This window comes from Lissotriton helveticus, chromosome 9 (genome assembly GCF_964261635.1).
Source record: "Lissotriton helveticus chromosome 9, aLisHel1.1, whole genome shotgun sequence".
Taxonomy (NCBI): domain Eukaryota; kingdom Metazoa; phylum Chordata; class Amphibia; order Caudata; family Salamandridae; genus Lissotriton; species Lissotriton helveticus.
The window spans coordinates 484,905,057-484,922,161 of NC_136070.1; the positions used below are offsets into that span (position 1 = coordinate 484,905,057).

The window sequence follows — 17,105 nt, forward strand, 5'->3', positions numbered from 1 at the left end:
GGGATCTATAAACTGTCATCAAAGAGCTGCTTGCAAACTGCATGGTACCAGTTAGTAACTTATATTTTGTCCCAGTTATTCATTAACCTGATGCTGCTAAAATGATATATTTGGGTGAAAATACATTTTTAATGTTAAAGTCAATGCTAGCCACTGTGTTATGTTCTGAATCCTGAGTTTGTGCTTTTCCAGACCAAGCACTCTTTAAACATTTTATATACATACTGATTTACATGTGTGATTCAATGTTTCTATATGTGTGTGATGTAAAGTGCTCTGACATCCTACAATGGAATGAGAGATGCTATAAAACGAAATACATGTGACTGAGGGGCTATTACTTCAATATAAAATACTAAGGGCCAGATGTACGATCTGTTTTTATATGCGCGAACAGATTCGCGAACCCGTTTGCGCATGCAAAAACCTATTGGACCATGTACATAGCCTATTTCGCGAGTCGCAATTTGTTTGCGACTCTCTAAATAGGTTTTGCAACTTGCTATTTGGAAGGGTCATTCCCTTCCAAATAGCAAGTCTCAAAACCATGTACAAATGTTTTGCGGTCGCAAAACAGTCACAATTACCACCTACTTCAAGTAGATGGTAATGCATTCGCAAATGGGAAGGGGTCCCCAGGGGACACCTTCCCCTTTGCAAATGCATGCACAATTATTTTTTAAGGGCAGGCAGTGGTCCCAGGGACCTCTGCCTGCCCTTTGAAAATGAAACGAAAACGTTTCATTTTCTTTTTTTTTTTTTAAATGCATGTTAAACAGGCTGCATTTTTTTTTTAAAACTGCTTTATTTAAAAGCAGTCCGAGACATGGTGGCCTGCAGAGCCCAGCAGGCCACCATCGCTGGGAGTGCTGGCATTCCCAATGGGCTCGCAAATTGCTAGAGGCTCATTAATATTAATGAACATCGCAATTTGCGACCCCATTGGGAATCCCAAACAGTGTTAAACACACTGTTGTACATTTCATTTAGCGACTCGCAATGTGTCGCCAACTGCGAGGCGCTAAATGAAATGGTCGTACGTCTGGCCCCAAAACCCTTAGTACTTTGAGTATTTGTTTTGTGTGCACACGTGTTTATTTTTTTCGAATTACTGTTTTAATGTTGGAAATTTAACTCCCACAAATTGCTTGGGGATCCCGGCTTCCAGTGGTGACTCAATGGGGGTCCTCAGAAGTCAAAAGTTTGGGAACCACTGGTCTAGTGTAATGATGTCATTACCGGGGGGAAGGAATATGCTACTTACCAGTATGCATCTGTTCTTGGCATAGAGGGCTGCAGAGTGGTACATTTATGAATAGATCGCCATCTGGTGTTGGGCTCGGATGATTGCACTTTGTTTTTCTTCTGGAGAAGTCTTTGTCGTCATAGATGACTCCTCCTCTCGGTGTTAGTGCGCATGGGCATCGGCTCCATCCTTAGATTGTTTTGCCATAGTAGGGTTAGATGGAGTAGTGTAGTATAGTACATAAAGATATGCCCATGTAAGTGTATCTAAATAAGATAATGTTGGGACAGACACAGGTTTCCGGGGAGGCTGGGAGGGCATGTACCACTCTGCAGCCCTCTATGCCAAGAACAGATGCATACTGGTAAGTAGCATATTCCGTTCGAGGCATATGGGCTGCAGATGGTACATTTATGAATAGATTGTAAAGCAGTTACCTCCCTAGCGGTGGTCACCAGTGTCTGTCGCAACTGTTTGAAATAAAGTTTTTAATACAGCTTGGCCCACTCTGGCTTGTTGTGCAGCCTGTACATCAACACAGTAGTGTTTTGTGAATGTATGTGGTGTAGACCAAGTTGCTGCTCTACATATGTCATCTAGGGGAATGTTCCCTAAGAATGCCATAGATGCTCCTAGTTTTCGTGTAGAATGAGCTCTAGGAGGAACAGTTAATGTTCTCTTTGCTTTAATGTAACATATTTGTATACATCTTACAATCCATCTAGCGATGCCTGCTTTAGAGATAGGATTGCCCTTATGTGTTGGGGAAAATGCTACAAATAGTTGTTTAGTTTTCCTGAAGTTTTGTGTTCTTTCTATGTAGTACAAAATGGCTCTTTTGACATCTAGTGTATGTAGAGCCCTTTCTGCCACCGTCTGTGGCTTTGGAAAGAAGACTGGTAATTCCACTGGCTGAATAATGTGAAATGCTGAAATTACTTTAGGCAAGAACTTTGGGTTTGTTCTAAGAACCACTTTATTCTGGTGTAACTGTAGGAATGGTTCTTGTATTGTCAATGCCTGTAATTCACTTACTCTCCTGAGTGAGGTAATGGCTATAAGGAAAGCCACCTTCCATGTAAGGAATTGTATTTCGCACCTATGCATAGGTTCGAAGGGTGGCCCCATTAGTCTGGTGAGTACTACGTTGAGGTTCCAGACTGGGGAAGGTGGTAATCTTGGTGGAATGACTCTTCTAAGGCCTTCCATGAATGCCTTTATCGCTGGTACTCTGTGTTGCCTGTTTTGTAGGTATGCTGCTATAGCTGCTAGATGTACTCTGATAGATGTGTACGCTAGATTACATTGCTGTAAGTGTAATAAGTAGCAAATAATCTCCTTTGTTGATACGTCCAGAGGGTTGATATTGTTATTAGTACAGTGTATAGCAAACCTCTTCCACTTAGCTGCATAACATGCTCTGGTGGTTGGACGTCTCGCTTGTTTAATTATCTCCATGCAATTTGGGGGTAGATCTAAGTACCCAAATTCTAGGATTTCAGGAGCCAGATCGCTAGGTTCAATTGAGTTGGATCTGGGTGCATTATTTCTCCATGGTTCTGTGTAAGATGCATGGGTAGAATTCGTAACTTTTGATGTGGCACTTGTGAGAGTTGCAGGAGCGTGGTGAACCACGGCTGTCTTGCCCACGTGGGTGCTACTAGTATCATGGTCATTGAATGTTGTTGCAGCTTCCTGACCACTACTGGAATTAGTGGGAGAGGGGGAAAAGCGTATGCAAATTTGTTGGACCAATTTATCCATAACGCATTGCCCTGCGACAGGTGATGTGGATACCTGGACGCGAAGCTTTGGCATTTTGCGTTCTGATGAGTGGCAAAGAGGTCTATCTCTGGTTGTCCCCATCTTTGGAAGAATGGCTGCAGTATTTGGTGGTGCAGTTCCCATTCGTGTATTTGTTCCGACTGTCTGCTTAAGATGTCTGCTATCTGGTTTTGGACTCCTGGTAGGTGTTCGGCTAACAGATAGATGTTTTGAGGAATGGCCCATCTCCAAATTTCCTGTGCTAGTCTGGATAGTTGGAGAGAGTGCGTCCCCCCCTGTTTTTGAATATAATACATTGCTGTCATGTTGTCTGTTCTGATCAGGACTGCTTTGTTGATAACATGTATCTGGAAGGCTTTCAATGCTAGAAACACTGCTAGTAGTTCTAGATGATTGATGTGCAGTGTTCTTTCCTGCACACTCCACCTTCCTTGTACTGTGTATTTGTCCATATGTGCTCCCCATCCGGTGAGCGATGCGTCTGCTGTTATTGTCACCTGTGGAATTGGTTCTAGGAACGACCGCCCCTTGGTAATGTTTGTTATGTTCCACCACTTCAGAGAGCGGTGTGTGCGGTCGTCTACCAACACCAGATCTGTAATCTGCCCTTGAGCCTGATTCCACTGTGTCGCTAAGCATTCTTGTAGCGGACGCATTTGTAGTTTGGCATATGGTATTAGCAGTATGCAGGATGACATCATGCCTAATAGCTGCATGAACACTCTTGCTGTTAGTGAGTGTTGTGGCTGAAATCTTTGAATGATTGTAAGCATTGTTTGGATCCTGACTGGGTTGGGGTACACTTTGGCTTTTTCTGTGTCTATAGTAGCCCCCAAATATTGTTGAACCTTGTTTGGTTGTAGGTGTGACTTTGTGTAGTTCACCGTGAACCCTAGCTGGTGTAGTAGTTGAATTGTCTTTTGTGTGTTTTGAAGACATTCCTCTTGTGACCTGGCCTTTATTAGCCAGTCGTCCAAGTATGGGAAGACATGAATTTGTTATCTTCTTAGGTGAGCTGCCACTACTGCCAGGCATTTTGTGAACACCCTTGGTGCCGTTGTGACACCAAACGGAAGGACTTTGAACTGATAATGTTGTCCTTCTACCACAAACCTGAGGTATTTCCTGTGGGCTTTGTGAATAGGGATATGAAAGTAAGCGTCTTTTAGATCCAGTGTAGAAAGAAAGTCCCCTTTCTTCAGTAAAGGAAGTACTTGTTGGAGCGTGACCATGTGGAAATGTTCCGAATTTATGTATGCGTTGAGAGGTCTTAGGTCCAGTATTGGCCTTAGAGACCCGTCCTTTTTGGGAATTAGGAAGTATAGGGAGTATACTCCTGTTCCTTGTTGGTGCTGTGGAACCTTCTCTATGGCATGCTTTTCTAGCAGTGATAGTACTTCTTGTTTTAACAGTGTCAGGTGATCTTGTTTCATTGGACGCTGTTTGGGGGGGATGTTTGGTGGGGTAGCTGTGAGTTCTAGGCAATAACCATGTTGGATCATTTGTCTTACCCACCTGTCTGATGTGATGTTTTCCCAGACAGGTAGGAACTGTGATAGGCGTCCCCCGACCGGTGTTATATGGTCTGGGGGGAGCTGTATGAAGTCACTGTTTTGGGGTTGGAGAGTTGCAGTTGTTGTTGTTTCCGCGACCTCTACCCTTGTTGTTGTTACCCCTGTAGCCACCTCTAGAATTACCTCTGGGTGATGTGGGTGTAAAAGAGGTTTGCTGCTGGCTTGTACCTGTATTTTTGGATCCTCCTCTATAGGTGGATCTACGAAAGGAACCTCTTTGTGTCGGCTGTTGCAATGCTCCCATTGATTTAGCCGTTTCGGTATCCTTCTTCATCTTTTCTAGGGCCTCATCTGTCCCTGTGCCGAAAAGTGTTTTCCCATCAAAAGGTTGGTTCAGTAACGATGTTTGTACCTCTTGTTTGAACCCTGATACTCTGAGCCATGCATGTCTCCTTAACATGATGCTTGTGTTTGTAGACCTTGCTGCAGTTTCTGCCGCGTCTAGGGCGCACTTTATTGAAGTGTTAGTAATTAACTTCCCTTCTTGTATGAGTTGATCTGCCCTCTTCTGATGTTCTTTAGGTAGATGTGTGATGAGTTTTTCTAACTCATCATAATGCGCTCTGTCATACCTTGCAAGTAGTGCTTGCGTATTAGCTATGCGCCAACTGTTTGCCGCTTGAGATGCTACTCTCTTGCCAGAGGCATCTATTAGTTTAGACTCTTTGTCAGGAGGTGGAGCTTCTCCTGTAGATAAAGAGTTTGCTCTCTTACGAGCGTTTGTGACCACTAGTGAGTCTAGAGGAATTTGCCCTTTAATGTATATTGGGTCTTTTGGAGCTGCCCTATATTTTTTATCGATTCTTGGGTTCAATACCCTAGCCCTCACTGGGTCTTTGAATATCTCTGCTGTATGACTGAGAAGGCCCTTAAGCATTGGTAGTGTTCCTGATGTTCTTTGTGCAGTAGGTAGTGTTTCTAATAAGAAATCCTGTATTTGAGGTTCTGCATGTAGTTCTACCTTATGATATGTTGCTGCTCTATTAATGAGTTGTGCAAACCCAGTATTGTCATCAGGAGGTGAAGGTTTTGAGGGATACAATTCAGGGTCGGTATCATTATCTGACCCTACATTATACTCTTCCCATGGGTCTGCCTCCTCTGGGATTGTGTCTTCATCATCCCCAGGATGTTCCCCCTCCCCTGTGTCACTCTCTACATCTGTTGTAGGTGCAGATGGTCGTGTGGGAGGAATATTTGGCCTATTGTGAGGAAGAGGAGAAGATGGTGTGTGTCTAGGTTTGGGAGAAGAGGGAGGAGTTGTATTCGTCCCCATTGTTCTCTTCTTCGGATGAGTTTTGTCGTCCGAATGTTCATTCTTCCTCTTTTTAGGTAGTTCTGTGACTACCTTGCCAGTCTTTGGGTCAATAAACAGAGTCTTTTGTTTAGGATCAGTCCCGTGTTCCTGTGTCGGTACCGCAGTTTTCGGGTCCGAAAGGTGTTTTTTCTTTTGAATGTCCATTTGTATTTTCGGTGCCGAGATTTTATTCGGATCCGATTTCTTCGGTATCGAAGATGTCCCCGGTGTCGAGGGTGTTTTCGACGTCGAAGCGTGCTTCGGTGTCGACATGGACTGCTTCGACTTCGAGCTTTCCTTGACTTGGTGCTTCGGTGTCGATGTGGTCCGTTTATCGGAACCGGAACCACTATGATGGGAGACCGAGTGTTTCGGTTTCTGTTTCGTTGCCGGGCTCGAAGGCGGGGCGTTGGAAACTTTTTTCGGTTGTCTGACCGGGCTCGAAGGCGGGGTCGATACCGTGGGGGGTCTGTTTTTTGGTAAAGGGACGTCGTCACTCACGGTTTGTTGGACGTCGATTTCCTCAACGTCAGACTCGTCCGCTTCAGACCCCGCCTCGTCGGCCTCTTCTTCCTCCTCTTCTGGGTGCTGGTCCTCGAACAGCTCCGGGATTGCTTGTGACTGCATTCTCGATACCTCGTGTCTTCGGGCTCGACGGTTTCTAATCGTCGACTTTGAAGAGAACGCTGCACAGGCCTCACAGTCCCTGGATTCGTGTTCAGGGGACAAGCAGAGGTTGCACACCTCGTGTAGGTCCTTGTGTGGGAACTTAGCACCACACGTTGGACATTTTTTGAATGGAGTCCTTTCCATGGACCCCGGGCTGGACTACGTCGAGTTTGTCGTAGTCGTCGTCCTTCGAACCGCGTCGGTATGGAGTAAAGTCGCGTTCGGTAACGATACCGTCGATTTGGAAAGGAATACGCGCCGGTTATAACCTTCTTTGTTGAAGTCGGTCCGGAGCGCTTCGATCCTCATCCGAACCCGATGGCGGAAAAAAACAATCTAAGGATGGAGCCGATGCCCATGCGCACTAACACCGAGAGGAGGAGTCATCTATGACGACAAAGACTTCTCCAGAAGAAAAACAAAGTGCAATCATCCGAGCCCAACACCAGATGGTGATCTATTCATAAATGTACCATCTGCAGCCCATATGCCTCGAACCAAGAGTTTCCAGAATAGGAGCACAGGAATCATTCAACCAGGTTTCAGTGAGCATGAGGATGTCTAGGTCCCAGTTACGCATAAGATCCGCTATGTCATCCATGTGTTTCACGGCTGAGCGGCAGTTTAGTAATGCGCATTTCAGGGTTGCATTAAAGGTAGTTGTGGATGCATGTGAGATGGGAACCTGTGTGAGGTTCAATTTATTATTAAACCTAATGCTGGGGTCAGATGTCCTGACGGGGTGATTGATAATCAATTTTTGCTGTGGGTAAAGTGTGATTGGTCGGAGCAGGGCTGTAAGAGTCTAGTAGGGTGAGTATGTCGTCATTTGAAAGCTGTCTGACTAACCTTTTGGGTCTGGAGGAGTGGTTAAGCTTGGTTGCGGTTCACCAGCAAGGGTGTGAGATCCCTGTATAGGCAGGGATACGGTCAGAGTGGAGTTGGGGGACAAGGAGTGGTTTGTCAGGAGGTGAGTCAATTCTGAAGACCATTTATGATCAAGGTAGGTGGTGATATGAACTAGTTTAAGAATGTCAGAACAAATCAAATGCAGTTCAGATTTTATAGTACAGAGCGTTGAGTCATTGAAGAGGTTTCTGAGAGGTACCGGTTGAGGGAAAAACTGGAGTGGAGAGCAATAGCCAAGTGGTTGAGGGAGCTGGCATTGGTAAGGTTCACGATCTGAAGCTTGGCAGTGGTAGGTTGAGAGGAGGTGGTGGATGAGTTGATTCTTTTAATGGGTGTGTGTGTGTGTGAAAGGTTCTAAAGGAATGGGGGGGTGTTGGATTGATGTACATGCAGGGGAGAGTTTGTGTTGTCGCTGGGTGAGGAGTGTTAGATATCAGTAGTGTTCATGGATAGGTGGGTGACCATCCTGAGAGGGAGGTGGGAAAGGGAGGGTTCGTAGGTAGGAGAAGGGAGGTTATCATAAGGAGAGGAGCCAGAGGGGATTAGTGAGGAAGGAGGTGGGGGAGTGGACGTGTCTAATTTGTTCTTGAGAAAATAGAAGAGATTGCTGAAGAGTTCCAGATTGTGAGCTGAAGCTCGAATAAGTATGGTGCCATTGGTGTACATGGAAATGGTGGCATTACCACTTTATAAAGAGGATGGTGCAATAGTGAGCTTATGGTCGGGGGTGGTTTTCTTGGCGATAGTGGTGTTGAGTGAGGAAGACAGGGCTTTCCTACAGAATATGAGGCCATTAAGTAAGGTGCCCTTGTTGTGGCAAAAGTGGGAGTCCACGATAACAGATTCTTTTTTGAAGCTGAGAATGTCATGTTTTTGAATTTCCATGGCTTTTCTAGTCAGGTTGGGGGTGTAGTTTATTAAATCATATTTATTTCCATTATCCTGAAAGTAGTAAGCTAATTGTAACTATGTCCTTTTTTTCAGAAAATGTAAAATTAGTGAGGCAGTTTTACAATGGCTCCCACTGATTCTATGTACAATGACTCCATCATACTCTGTGTGATAGTTCAAACTCTCAATGTCATCTCTCTCAACTTAAGCTAGCTGAGGACAATTCAAAAAAGATATTTACTTTCTCCACGTTCAGAAAAAATGGACAAAAATGTAAATGTTAAAATTACTTTGGGAATATCAGGTGACTATTTTGTTTTTATGCTGGGCACTCAGTGAGATATGAATTCAAGCCCTGCGTCAATGAGTAATATGGGGAAAGAGTAAGAAGTCATTAAGTTGCGAATATTAACCAATTCCAATTTTTTTATAGTCCACTCCTAGGTTAAAATAGTGCATGTTCATTGACAGAGTCTATGTACAGCGAACTGTCACTCACTTAACAAATTTCATGACTCTATTAGGTAAATAAGCAATTAACTAATTAGGGCTAGCAGCAGACACGGTTGGGCAGTATAGTGGTGGCACACAACTACCAACCAATCTCACAAGCAAGGATAGTGCTAGCAGTCCTATCAGTGGATATGAATACAAACTTCCTCTTCCGCTCATGTACACATGCAGAATGAGTATGGCAATAATGAGAAGCCTGAGTATGCATTTTGGTTAAGACTAAGTCACAACTCTACTGTAAATCTTTATCAATCGACCATGGGGCACTGATATCTTGGAAGTTAGACCGATCAGTACATTACAACAAAGTGGATTTCTATTGCTACCACTTAGGGTGCTTTTATTTGTTGTCTGATACAAATATCCCCAGGGTATCTGACTAAATGAGCCCTTGGTTAATATCTAGGAAATACTACAATTCCTCTCTGCCAAAAATGTACTTAAAAAGTACCTCTTACTTCTTGAAGGAATTTCGTGCAGGCATTCACCGTCAACACACTTAAAAGTATAGCACAAGAAACAAATGTTCTATAGTTGTTACATAAAATGATGCTGAATAATTTACCCGTAGTCTCCGCAGAATGGCAGCTACTCGTTTTTGTAGATTATCCCAACGTTGGTTCCCTTCGTGGACCTTTTGCTTTAACTTGCTAGCAGAATCTGTGCGATTTTCTCTTGCAAGACGCCTATACTGCTTATTGATTAACTCCAGTTGTGTCAGCCGCTCATGAATCTGTCGTTGAAAAGCCTGGAAAATAAATTAATGCATTTGCTTTCATTGCAGCCATCCAGTTATGCCTCTCTCTCTACCACTGAATAATGAAAAGGCCCTTAGTGCTACAAAATACATGACCAAAAAACATCAAATGTTTTTTTTGTTTTACTGCATACTGGAAAACAATATTCAAAAGGGAGCAAAACAGTGCATATTGTGTAGTACGTAGTCAACCCCAACTATGCCAAAACTGAGTTTGCTGTTTAAAAAGAGCATTACATTGGAAAACAACCCAAAGAGCAATGAGGAAATACAGAAGGCTTAAACAGATTTTACCTATGAGGGAAACTGTAGGCTGTAAAAATGATATACAATTTAACAGGTCTAATAGACATAGGGCCTCATTTAGAGTTCGGCGAATGGGTTGCTCCATCACAAACGTGATGGATATCCTGTAAGCCACATCACATGTGCCATATGATATAATGGTGAACTCTAAATCAGGACTGTAGTGGTTATGGACAACCACCCCCAAATACATTTGAGTAAGGTCACAAGGGTCAATAAGGTTGTGAGACAAGGCTTTTTTCCTGCAACCCTTTCATTTGATTTAATTTGTACATCTGTATTCTGGACCCTGATTTGTTCAATGCCAATCTATCGATGAAGATGATATGCTGCTTTTTGTTAGAACATCTTTTGGCCCCCAACAAGCTCTAAGTACTGCTTTAACCTATCTGGTGCACAGCTCTATGGTTGTCAACATTATTGAAACCCATGTTAAGAGCCAAGAGCCATAATTAGTTTATTACAGGAACCAAGTAACACAGAGATATTAATTACAAATTTGCAGGCAAAACATTCAATCAATAGTAGACCTAGTGGAGGGAATATTGGGTTAAAATGAGCAGCACCATGAATGTAGCAAATATACTGTGCATGTTCAAAAGGAAATCTGATTTTCCCCCAACGGTTGATCCAATTTTACAGGTGTCCATGATGAAACTTGTATCAACTATCGCTTAAGGTGTTATGGACTGGATTCTGCAGATCAAGTCATCCAAAAGAACCCTGCAGGCAAGCCATCTGTGTCACTTATTGTGGAACTGATCAGAACGGAGCACTATTTACATTCACATTGCCCAAGTATTACTCTTCTTCAAAACATCTTGGGCCAACAACAAATTGCTTCTCTGCTTAATATCTGCTGAACTTGCTATGCAAAGTAGACGTAAGATGAAAGATCAAACATCCTTACTTTCTCACCTGGATCACAACTCTTAACTATATGGCTACTGATATGGCATAAGGCAAACATCAAACGAATTGAGGGTAAAATCAGAAATGAGTTAGCCAACTTTGCGAGACTGGCAAAAAACCAAGCTAGTGTGTTGATGCCATCTTATGCTTTATTATCGCCTTCCAGTCGATATGGGTACAATATCTTCAATTTAAAAGGAAAGACCACAAGACCTTGCTCTTCGACTGAGCCGGAGCTGCCTACCCACCACCCCCACCGCCTTGAGACCCTCACGGGTGAGTAGCTCCTTCTATAAACCCCTGATTGATTGATTGACTCTGGTGCAGGGGATTGATGTCTTATGCACTGACAACGTACATATTCTTTCACGCTGCCAAATTCGCATCACAAATATAGGTTTTACTGATTTGCCCATAATTTAAATTGTAGTACAAATCCACTTTTAGTGCATGAGTTGATCTTGCTTTTATGGCACATCCAAAGAGTGCATGTAAAACCTTGATTGGATTCAGACAACAAAATATTTAAAAAGTCAATGTGTGAATGTTGAGACCACTTTGAGCAGCTTGTTTGTTACATGTTTATATTATTAATGCATGTATTAATGTATTAATTCTTTCTGTAATTGTTGCACGTTTGCAAGGTTTATTTTAAGCCAACAATAAATTAAAATAAAGAGTCATTAGCAGTCAGGTGTTTCGGATTTTTTGGTAGACATTTCCCCCCATGCACAATGTGAAAGAATGCAATCACAGAACATTAGAACACATACACTTGCTTGAAGAACCTTTCAAGATTTAATGTTAATCCCTTAAACAATATTATAACCAATCATAAAAGAGTGTGCAGTCCTGGACCATGTACTTATCAGTCAACAGGACCGATTCCACCAGTCTAAAACATATCTTGGGGGATCTTGCCAGCACATCTTTGACCATTTGCCCTTTTTAACACTCGTTTTTGTTCTAAAAAATAAAAAGTAAGTTGCTGCCACTGTACCAAGTACCCAACACACCCATTGTGCCAGGCGAGAATTCGGTTTCACTGTACTTAGTTCAAGCATGGCCATGATGTGCCTATTCAGTATTCAAAAAGTAAAATGTGGGTCACTGCAGGGGCAACACAGTGTGCCTGTGACGTTGGGAATAATTATATTTTATTATGTGATTTTATCACAGCATTACTGGCTATGAGCGCAGCAAGCACCAATGTTTAATGTCATTCTGTGCTGGTTTGCCCTTTTGCCACAGATACACACCACTGGAATTCCTGAAAAAAATATGTGCCTTTTTTAATGAAAGAAGTTTTGAAAGTCTGACAATATTTGGACAAACGTGTACACAATCACTATGCTCATGAGTATACAGTATAAGGTGCTTATTGATTAATAGTTGAAAAAAACGTACAACTTGGAAAAGAAAAACGTGTAGAGTATGCCAAGTATTATTAAATAGGTTTAGTAGTCACTAAAAGGGTTAACGGGAACAGAGGCATGTGGCTTAGATCCCAAATGCAAAACAAAAGTATGGTATGAGATTTAGTACAGCTAAATCTTCACTGAAGTACAATTGCAGATTAAATTAATTTAAAAAATCATACAACAATACGCCAGCGTGGTTGGTGAGATGAAACTAAGAACATTTACCATACAAAGTCTGAGGAGGTAAGTTGTAATTTTAAGGTGATATAAAAAACTCTAAAACATTCTGACGAGAAAGGATTAGTCCTATGCTACTGTATAGAAATGGACAAATAATGTTTTTAATCTTGAACTCAAGATCTCTGTAAACTTCTTTCCTTAACTTGGCAGTCATCTACAATGAGAAAACTAGGAAGAAGAAAACTTTAACATTTCTCCAATATTAAAGGGTGCAACTCCCCCAAAAAAGCATGAGCCCAGGCTGCAAACTGTAGTACAAGTAGAAATGAACAACTAAGAAGACAGTAACCTCAAATTTCTTGAGTTCTTCTTTGGCATTTGTGTACAAAACTTCTGACGAATTAGGGGAAGCAGCTGTTCTTTCTGCTGCATTCAACCATTCCTCAAAGCGTGAATAATCTTCCAAAAACTTCTGCCATAAACGCCAGGTTTCTTCGATTCTGGTAATGAAAAAGAATTTTTTTAAATGTCAGTTGCACTTCTGTTACATGTTCAGTAGCCCCGTAATTCTTCCAAGAGGGGAATTCCCTGGCAGCTTTCATATTTGCAAGTCAGTAAATATATAAATTAATACTAGGGATACTATTCTGCACATCTAAACATTTATTATTTTTATGTGTATGCTGAATAAATTGAGTAAATGGTAAAGTAATATTTCCAGCCCTTCCAATGTAACATTTGCAATTTACAATCTAATAATAATGGCAATGAAGGTACAATATGAAATGGATAATTTGCAGGTCTTCACACAACTAAATCATTCAATAGAATGTCATGAAACAGAGACCTAAATATATTTTTTACAGTAATGTTTTGAAACTAAAACTGAAAATAATAAACTTGTTTAAAAAGTTAATAACAGACAAAGCCAGAAAAATATTCAACACTCTGCTTTACTAATTTAATTAAACTTGCTTATGTTGAGGAGGGTCACTACTTCACAATTGTCAAAACTATAATCTCTCCATAAGGGTGTTTTCAAGAAGTCTGCCTATTTTAAAAGTTTCCTCAAGCGATGGTTGTCACAGGAAAAGTACTGCCTGGATTGTAATGAAAGTAACCTTTAATGGTTAAACAAAATGCATAAATGAGTGGGTTGCCCCCATAACAAACGTATTTCATGGGTGCATTTGCCCAAGGGTCGGGGCTCTTATTATACTTCACCTCAATGATGACATTTTCTCATTCAGTTGTATGGACTTGCTATTTTTTGAAGACAAACAGACCTTATCCCTTTTCACACCCTAACCATCAACCTTGAGTGATTAACTACCTCACTGCTATTAACTATTCCTAAAAGATGGTGTAGTAGTATTTACTTATATTTAACTAATTTAAAACTTAAATGAATTAGTGTCCTTCATCCACCACTTCTTCTATACTGTCTTCTACTACTCACATGTCATCAGACAAATTAGCTTCTTATTCTTCTGCCAGGAGCCTATGGTCAATGGTTATTTTTTTTTTATTTATTGCGATTTTATATAGCGCGAACATTACCCGAAGGTGTCAGGGTGCTTTACATAAGAACCAGTTGCGATACATAAGGACTTAGGATTACATGCGTTACATGAACGATACAAACAGAAAAAATTGCTAATGTACAAGTTGTAAAGTCACACAAGGGAGAGATACAGAAAAAATTGCAAATGTACAAGTAGTAAAGTCACTCATGGAAGAGTGGATAAATGGATAAACTCTAAGAGTCACATAGGAATGGTAGAGAGTACAAAGGTCTACTGCATATAATTATACATAATCTGTTGGAGGAATAGGCACCGTACCCAAACTGCCTGTGGTCGTACTGCTAATACCATCCACTCACTCTAATCATAAAGCGTGGCTGCTTTAGCAAATAAATGTTTAAAGGGCTCAGATTCCTAACACATGGTATAAGGAGCTCCATGGAAGAAAGCATTGGCATCTGGAAAATGCAACTGTGTGTGTCATGTGCACTAAATCTGCTGAAAATATAAATTCCCAGTTTTAGCATGTATTGTCTTATACAAATCAATTAGTTACATAAGACTACATTCTGGCTAAATTAATCGCTACAACATCAACAACAAATACCAATTGGTAAAACTGCAGACATAAAGTACTTGTTCCGGAGCGTGACATTTTTGACTGCCACAAAAAAATATTAGGATAAAGCAGTTTAGCAAACAAAAACAAAAGATCCCAAAAACAAAGACGTAAATGCTCCAAATTCCCAATACATCCTCCCTGTACAGGGTCCTAGTGACCGCCTCCACATTTCTTTCCGACAGACACGTCGAAGTTTAGGTCCCCCATCTTCTTTAAAAAACACAAACATTAAATGCCAAACAATGGTGCAGGGTAACCCGACAGTCACACACTCTTACCCTTCACAATGTCAACCATTATCTTTGCTTGTTCCCTAATTTTGAAATTCCAAAAGATCACCTCTGCTTCCAATTGGCCATGGCCCAATCCAGTCTTATATAAACAAGACTAATGTAACACCATCCACAGTGGTGTGCAACTCAAATATCCTTGCCAGCCCCAGATAAATATATTCTATATTCCAGACAACAGCCATCTCCTCTTTTTGTAACCAGGATGGGCATTACTTAAGTCACAATAGGCTTGCAGACATTGCTCACACTGAAAGTTTGACTGTGGTGTATCAACCCTCTCCATCAAGGCTCAAATGCAGTGTCTAGATTAAAGTCCTCCAATTTCCCTGCACCAATTTACTGGAACATCCCCCAACATGAAAGAGATGAGAGCTTGAAAGCCAGAGGGTATTGGTCACCAATTTTAAACCTGAGTTTGATAGATGTTTAAAGGGATATGTAAATACAGTTCTTTAAAATGCTCCATAGAACATGGGAGGAGAAAGGCAATCGTCAAGCATCATTATTACAGCTATCTCTAAACTGTATTTGTTGCAAAATCTGAACTGAACATGCATCTAATGTGGATAACTAAGTTCTTGGTAGGGGAGCGATGGAGCTGTAACGGCCTGTTTGTTTTTTATTCTTTGACATAAGGAATAATGATTGACACACTTTTAGGAAAGGGTTCAGAATTTCCTCATCTGGGCTGAATAGGTTGTCTTTTCTGATGATAAAGGCATAAATTTAATATTACATGTTGAGCGGCATAAATGTTGTTCTTTTTAAATAGTTGAGGGTGGCAGAGTCTAGGGGTTGCTTATGCTGGCTGGCGATGGGGTGCAACTTTTGGTTCCACTACCTGTTTAGTAGTCACATGAATATCTTTTTTTAAGTTTTAATCTGGGAAAAACTGTTTGAGATGTGATCACAAGTAATTCACTTAGTTAGAATTGTAATCGTGCAGCAAGGGAGCAATTAGAAATTGAAATGTAAGAGGAGTTGCTTGGGTTCATTTCGAGGGACTTTCATTTTGGATTCTAAATATATTTGCATCTCTACTGAGCATGTTTTATAAAATATTTTGTGATTTTCAATGTGCCCAGCTGTAATCTGTGCATGTTTAGCGTTTTCATTTTCTATTTGCCACTTCCGCATATACTTTCTATGGGCTGCTTTAAGGATTTTAACCTTTTTCCGAGTTTTGTGCAGTGTTGTGTTCTGGTCTAAGGGTTTGTTAGGAGAGCATTTGGGTGCTGACTAATGTTTAGGCGCACTTGCATACATCAGTGTGCATGTGGAGGACACAGCAGCACAATTCTGCTGCATAGAACAAGTATATTAAGAAAATTAAATCGAACTGAATCCTTGTGCAGCTTGATCTCAGTGACAAAAAACAAAACAACAAAAGATAAAATTAAAAATGGCCTCGATGTATGGTCATTGGGGTGGTGCATGAGCGACGCTTACTGCAAAATACTACAGTGTGACAAGTTAAGATGTAACACAGGGCTTTCTTTTTTGACTGACTCTATTAACTACAAAAACCAATATCCATAAATCAATGTTTTTATTGGTCAGCCACAGATGTAAATATAACCAAAAGTCCCACTGTTTTACAGACACAAAGAACTATGCTTAGGAGGTACTTACTTCATGCGCCTTTCCATAGAGAGAGAGCAGATGTTCCTCCACCGTCTGTCAAGGCTCCTGGTTGTCTGGTGTATTGAGTCGCACTCTGTCTCATTAGCACATGCGTCGGAATCCCGTAAAAGTACCTCACATATACTTAACACTGAAGCAACTCCTGCACTGTGTTGCTCAATGTCCTGCTGCAAATCCTGCAGAGAAATGGGTATAGCAATGCATGCATCAGCAAAAGAAATTGTGCTTGTGATTGAGAATATTAGGTAAGCATGCAACATGTTAATAAAAGTGATAGGGATATATTTTAAAGTAGCTCTACGTTGCATCAGTCTAATTCAACAGAAGATGGGAGAGGTGCTGTAACTGGTGAATGAAAAAATGTGTACACTTTTCATCACGGTCAACGTACCCTTTGATAAGTATTGCATCCTTGTGACCAATTAACTAGTCTGCCTCTAGAGTTTTCCTCACCCTTAAATCCGCTCTAATCTTTTCCTAAAAAAGTCTTGTTTTGTTTACTTGTATGGTTACTTTTATTTTTTGCATTATTCCATCAATGGTAATGTTCTAGTTTTGTG

At 41.2% G+C, this 17,105-nt stretch overlaps 1 protein-coding gene across 1 annotated transcript in view; it reads right to left on the reverse strand.

The window, feature by feature from the left end:
- Nucleotides 1–17,105, reverse strand: part of SYNE2 (spectrin repeat containing nuclear envelope protein 2) — a 1,843,566-nt gene that overhangs the window by 122,582 nt on the left and 1,703,879 nt on the right. Inside the window, exons 134-136 of the mRNA XM_078660317.1 lie at nt 16,534–16,721; nt 12,810–12,960; nt 9,450–9,632 (exon numbers count right to left, since the gene is read on the reverse strand). Coding sequence (XP_078516443.1) covers nt 9,450–9,632; nt 12,810–12,960; nt 16,534–16,721 — 522 coding nt within the window. The remainder of the gene's footprint in view (nt 1–9,449; nt 9,633–12,809; nt 12,961–16,533; nt 16,722–17,105) is intronic.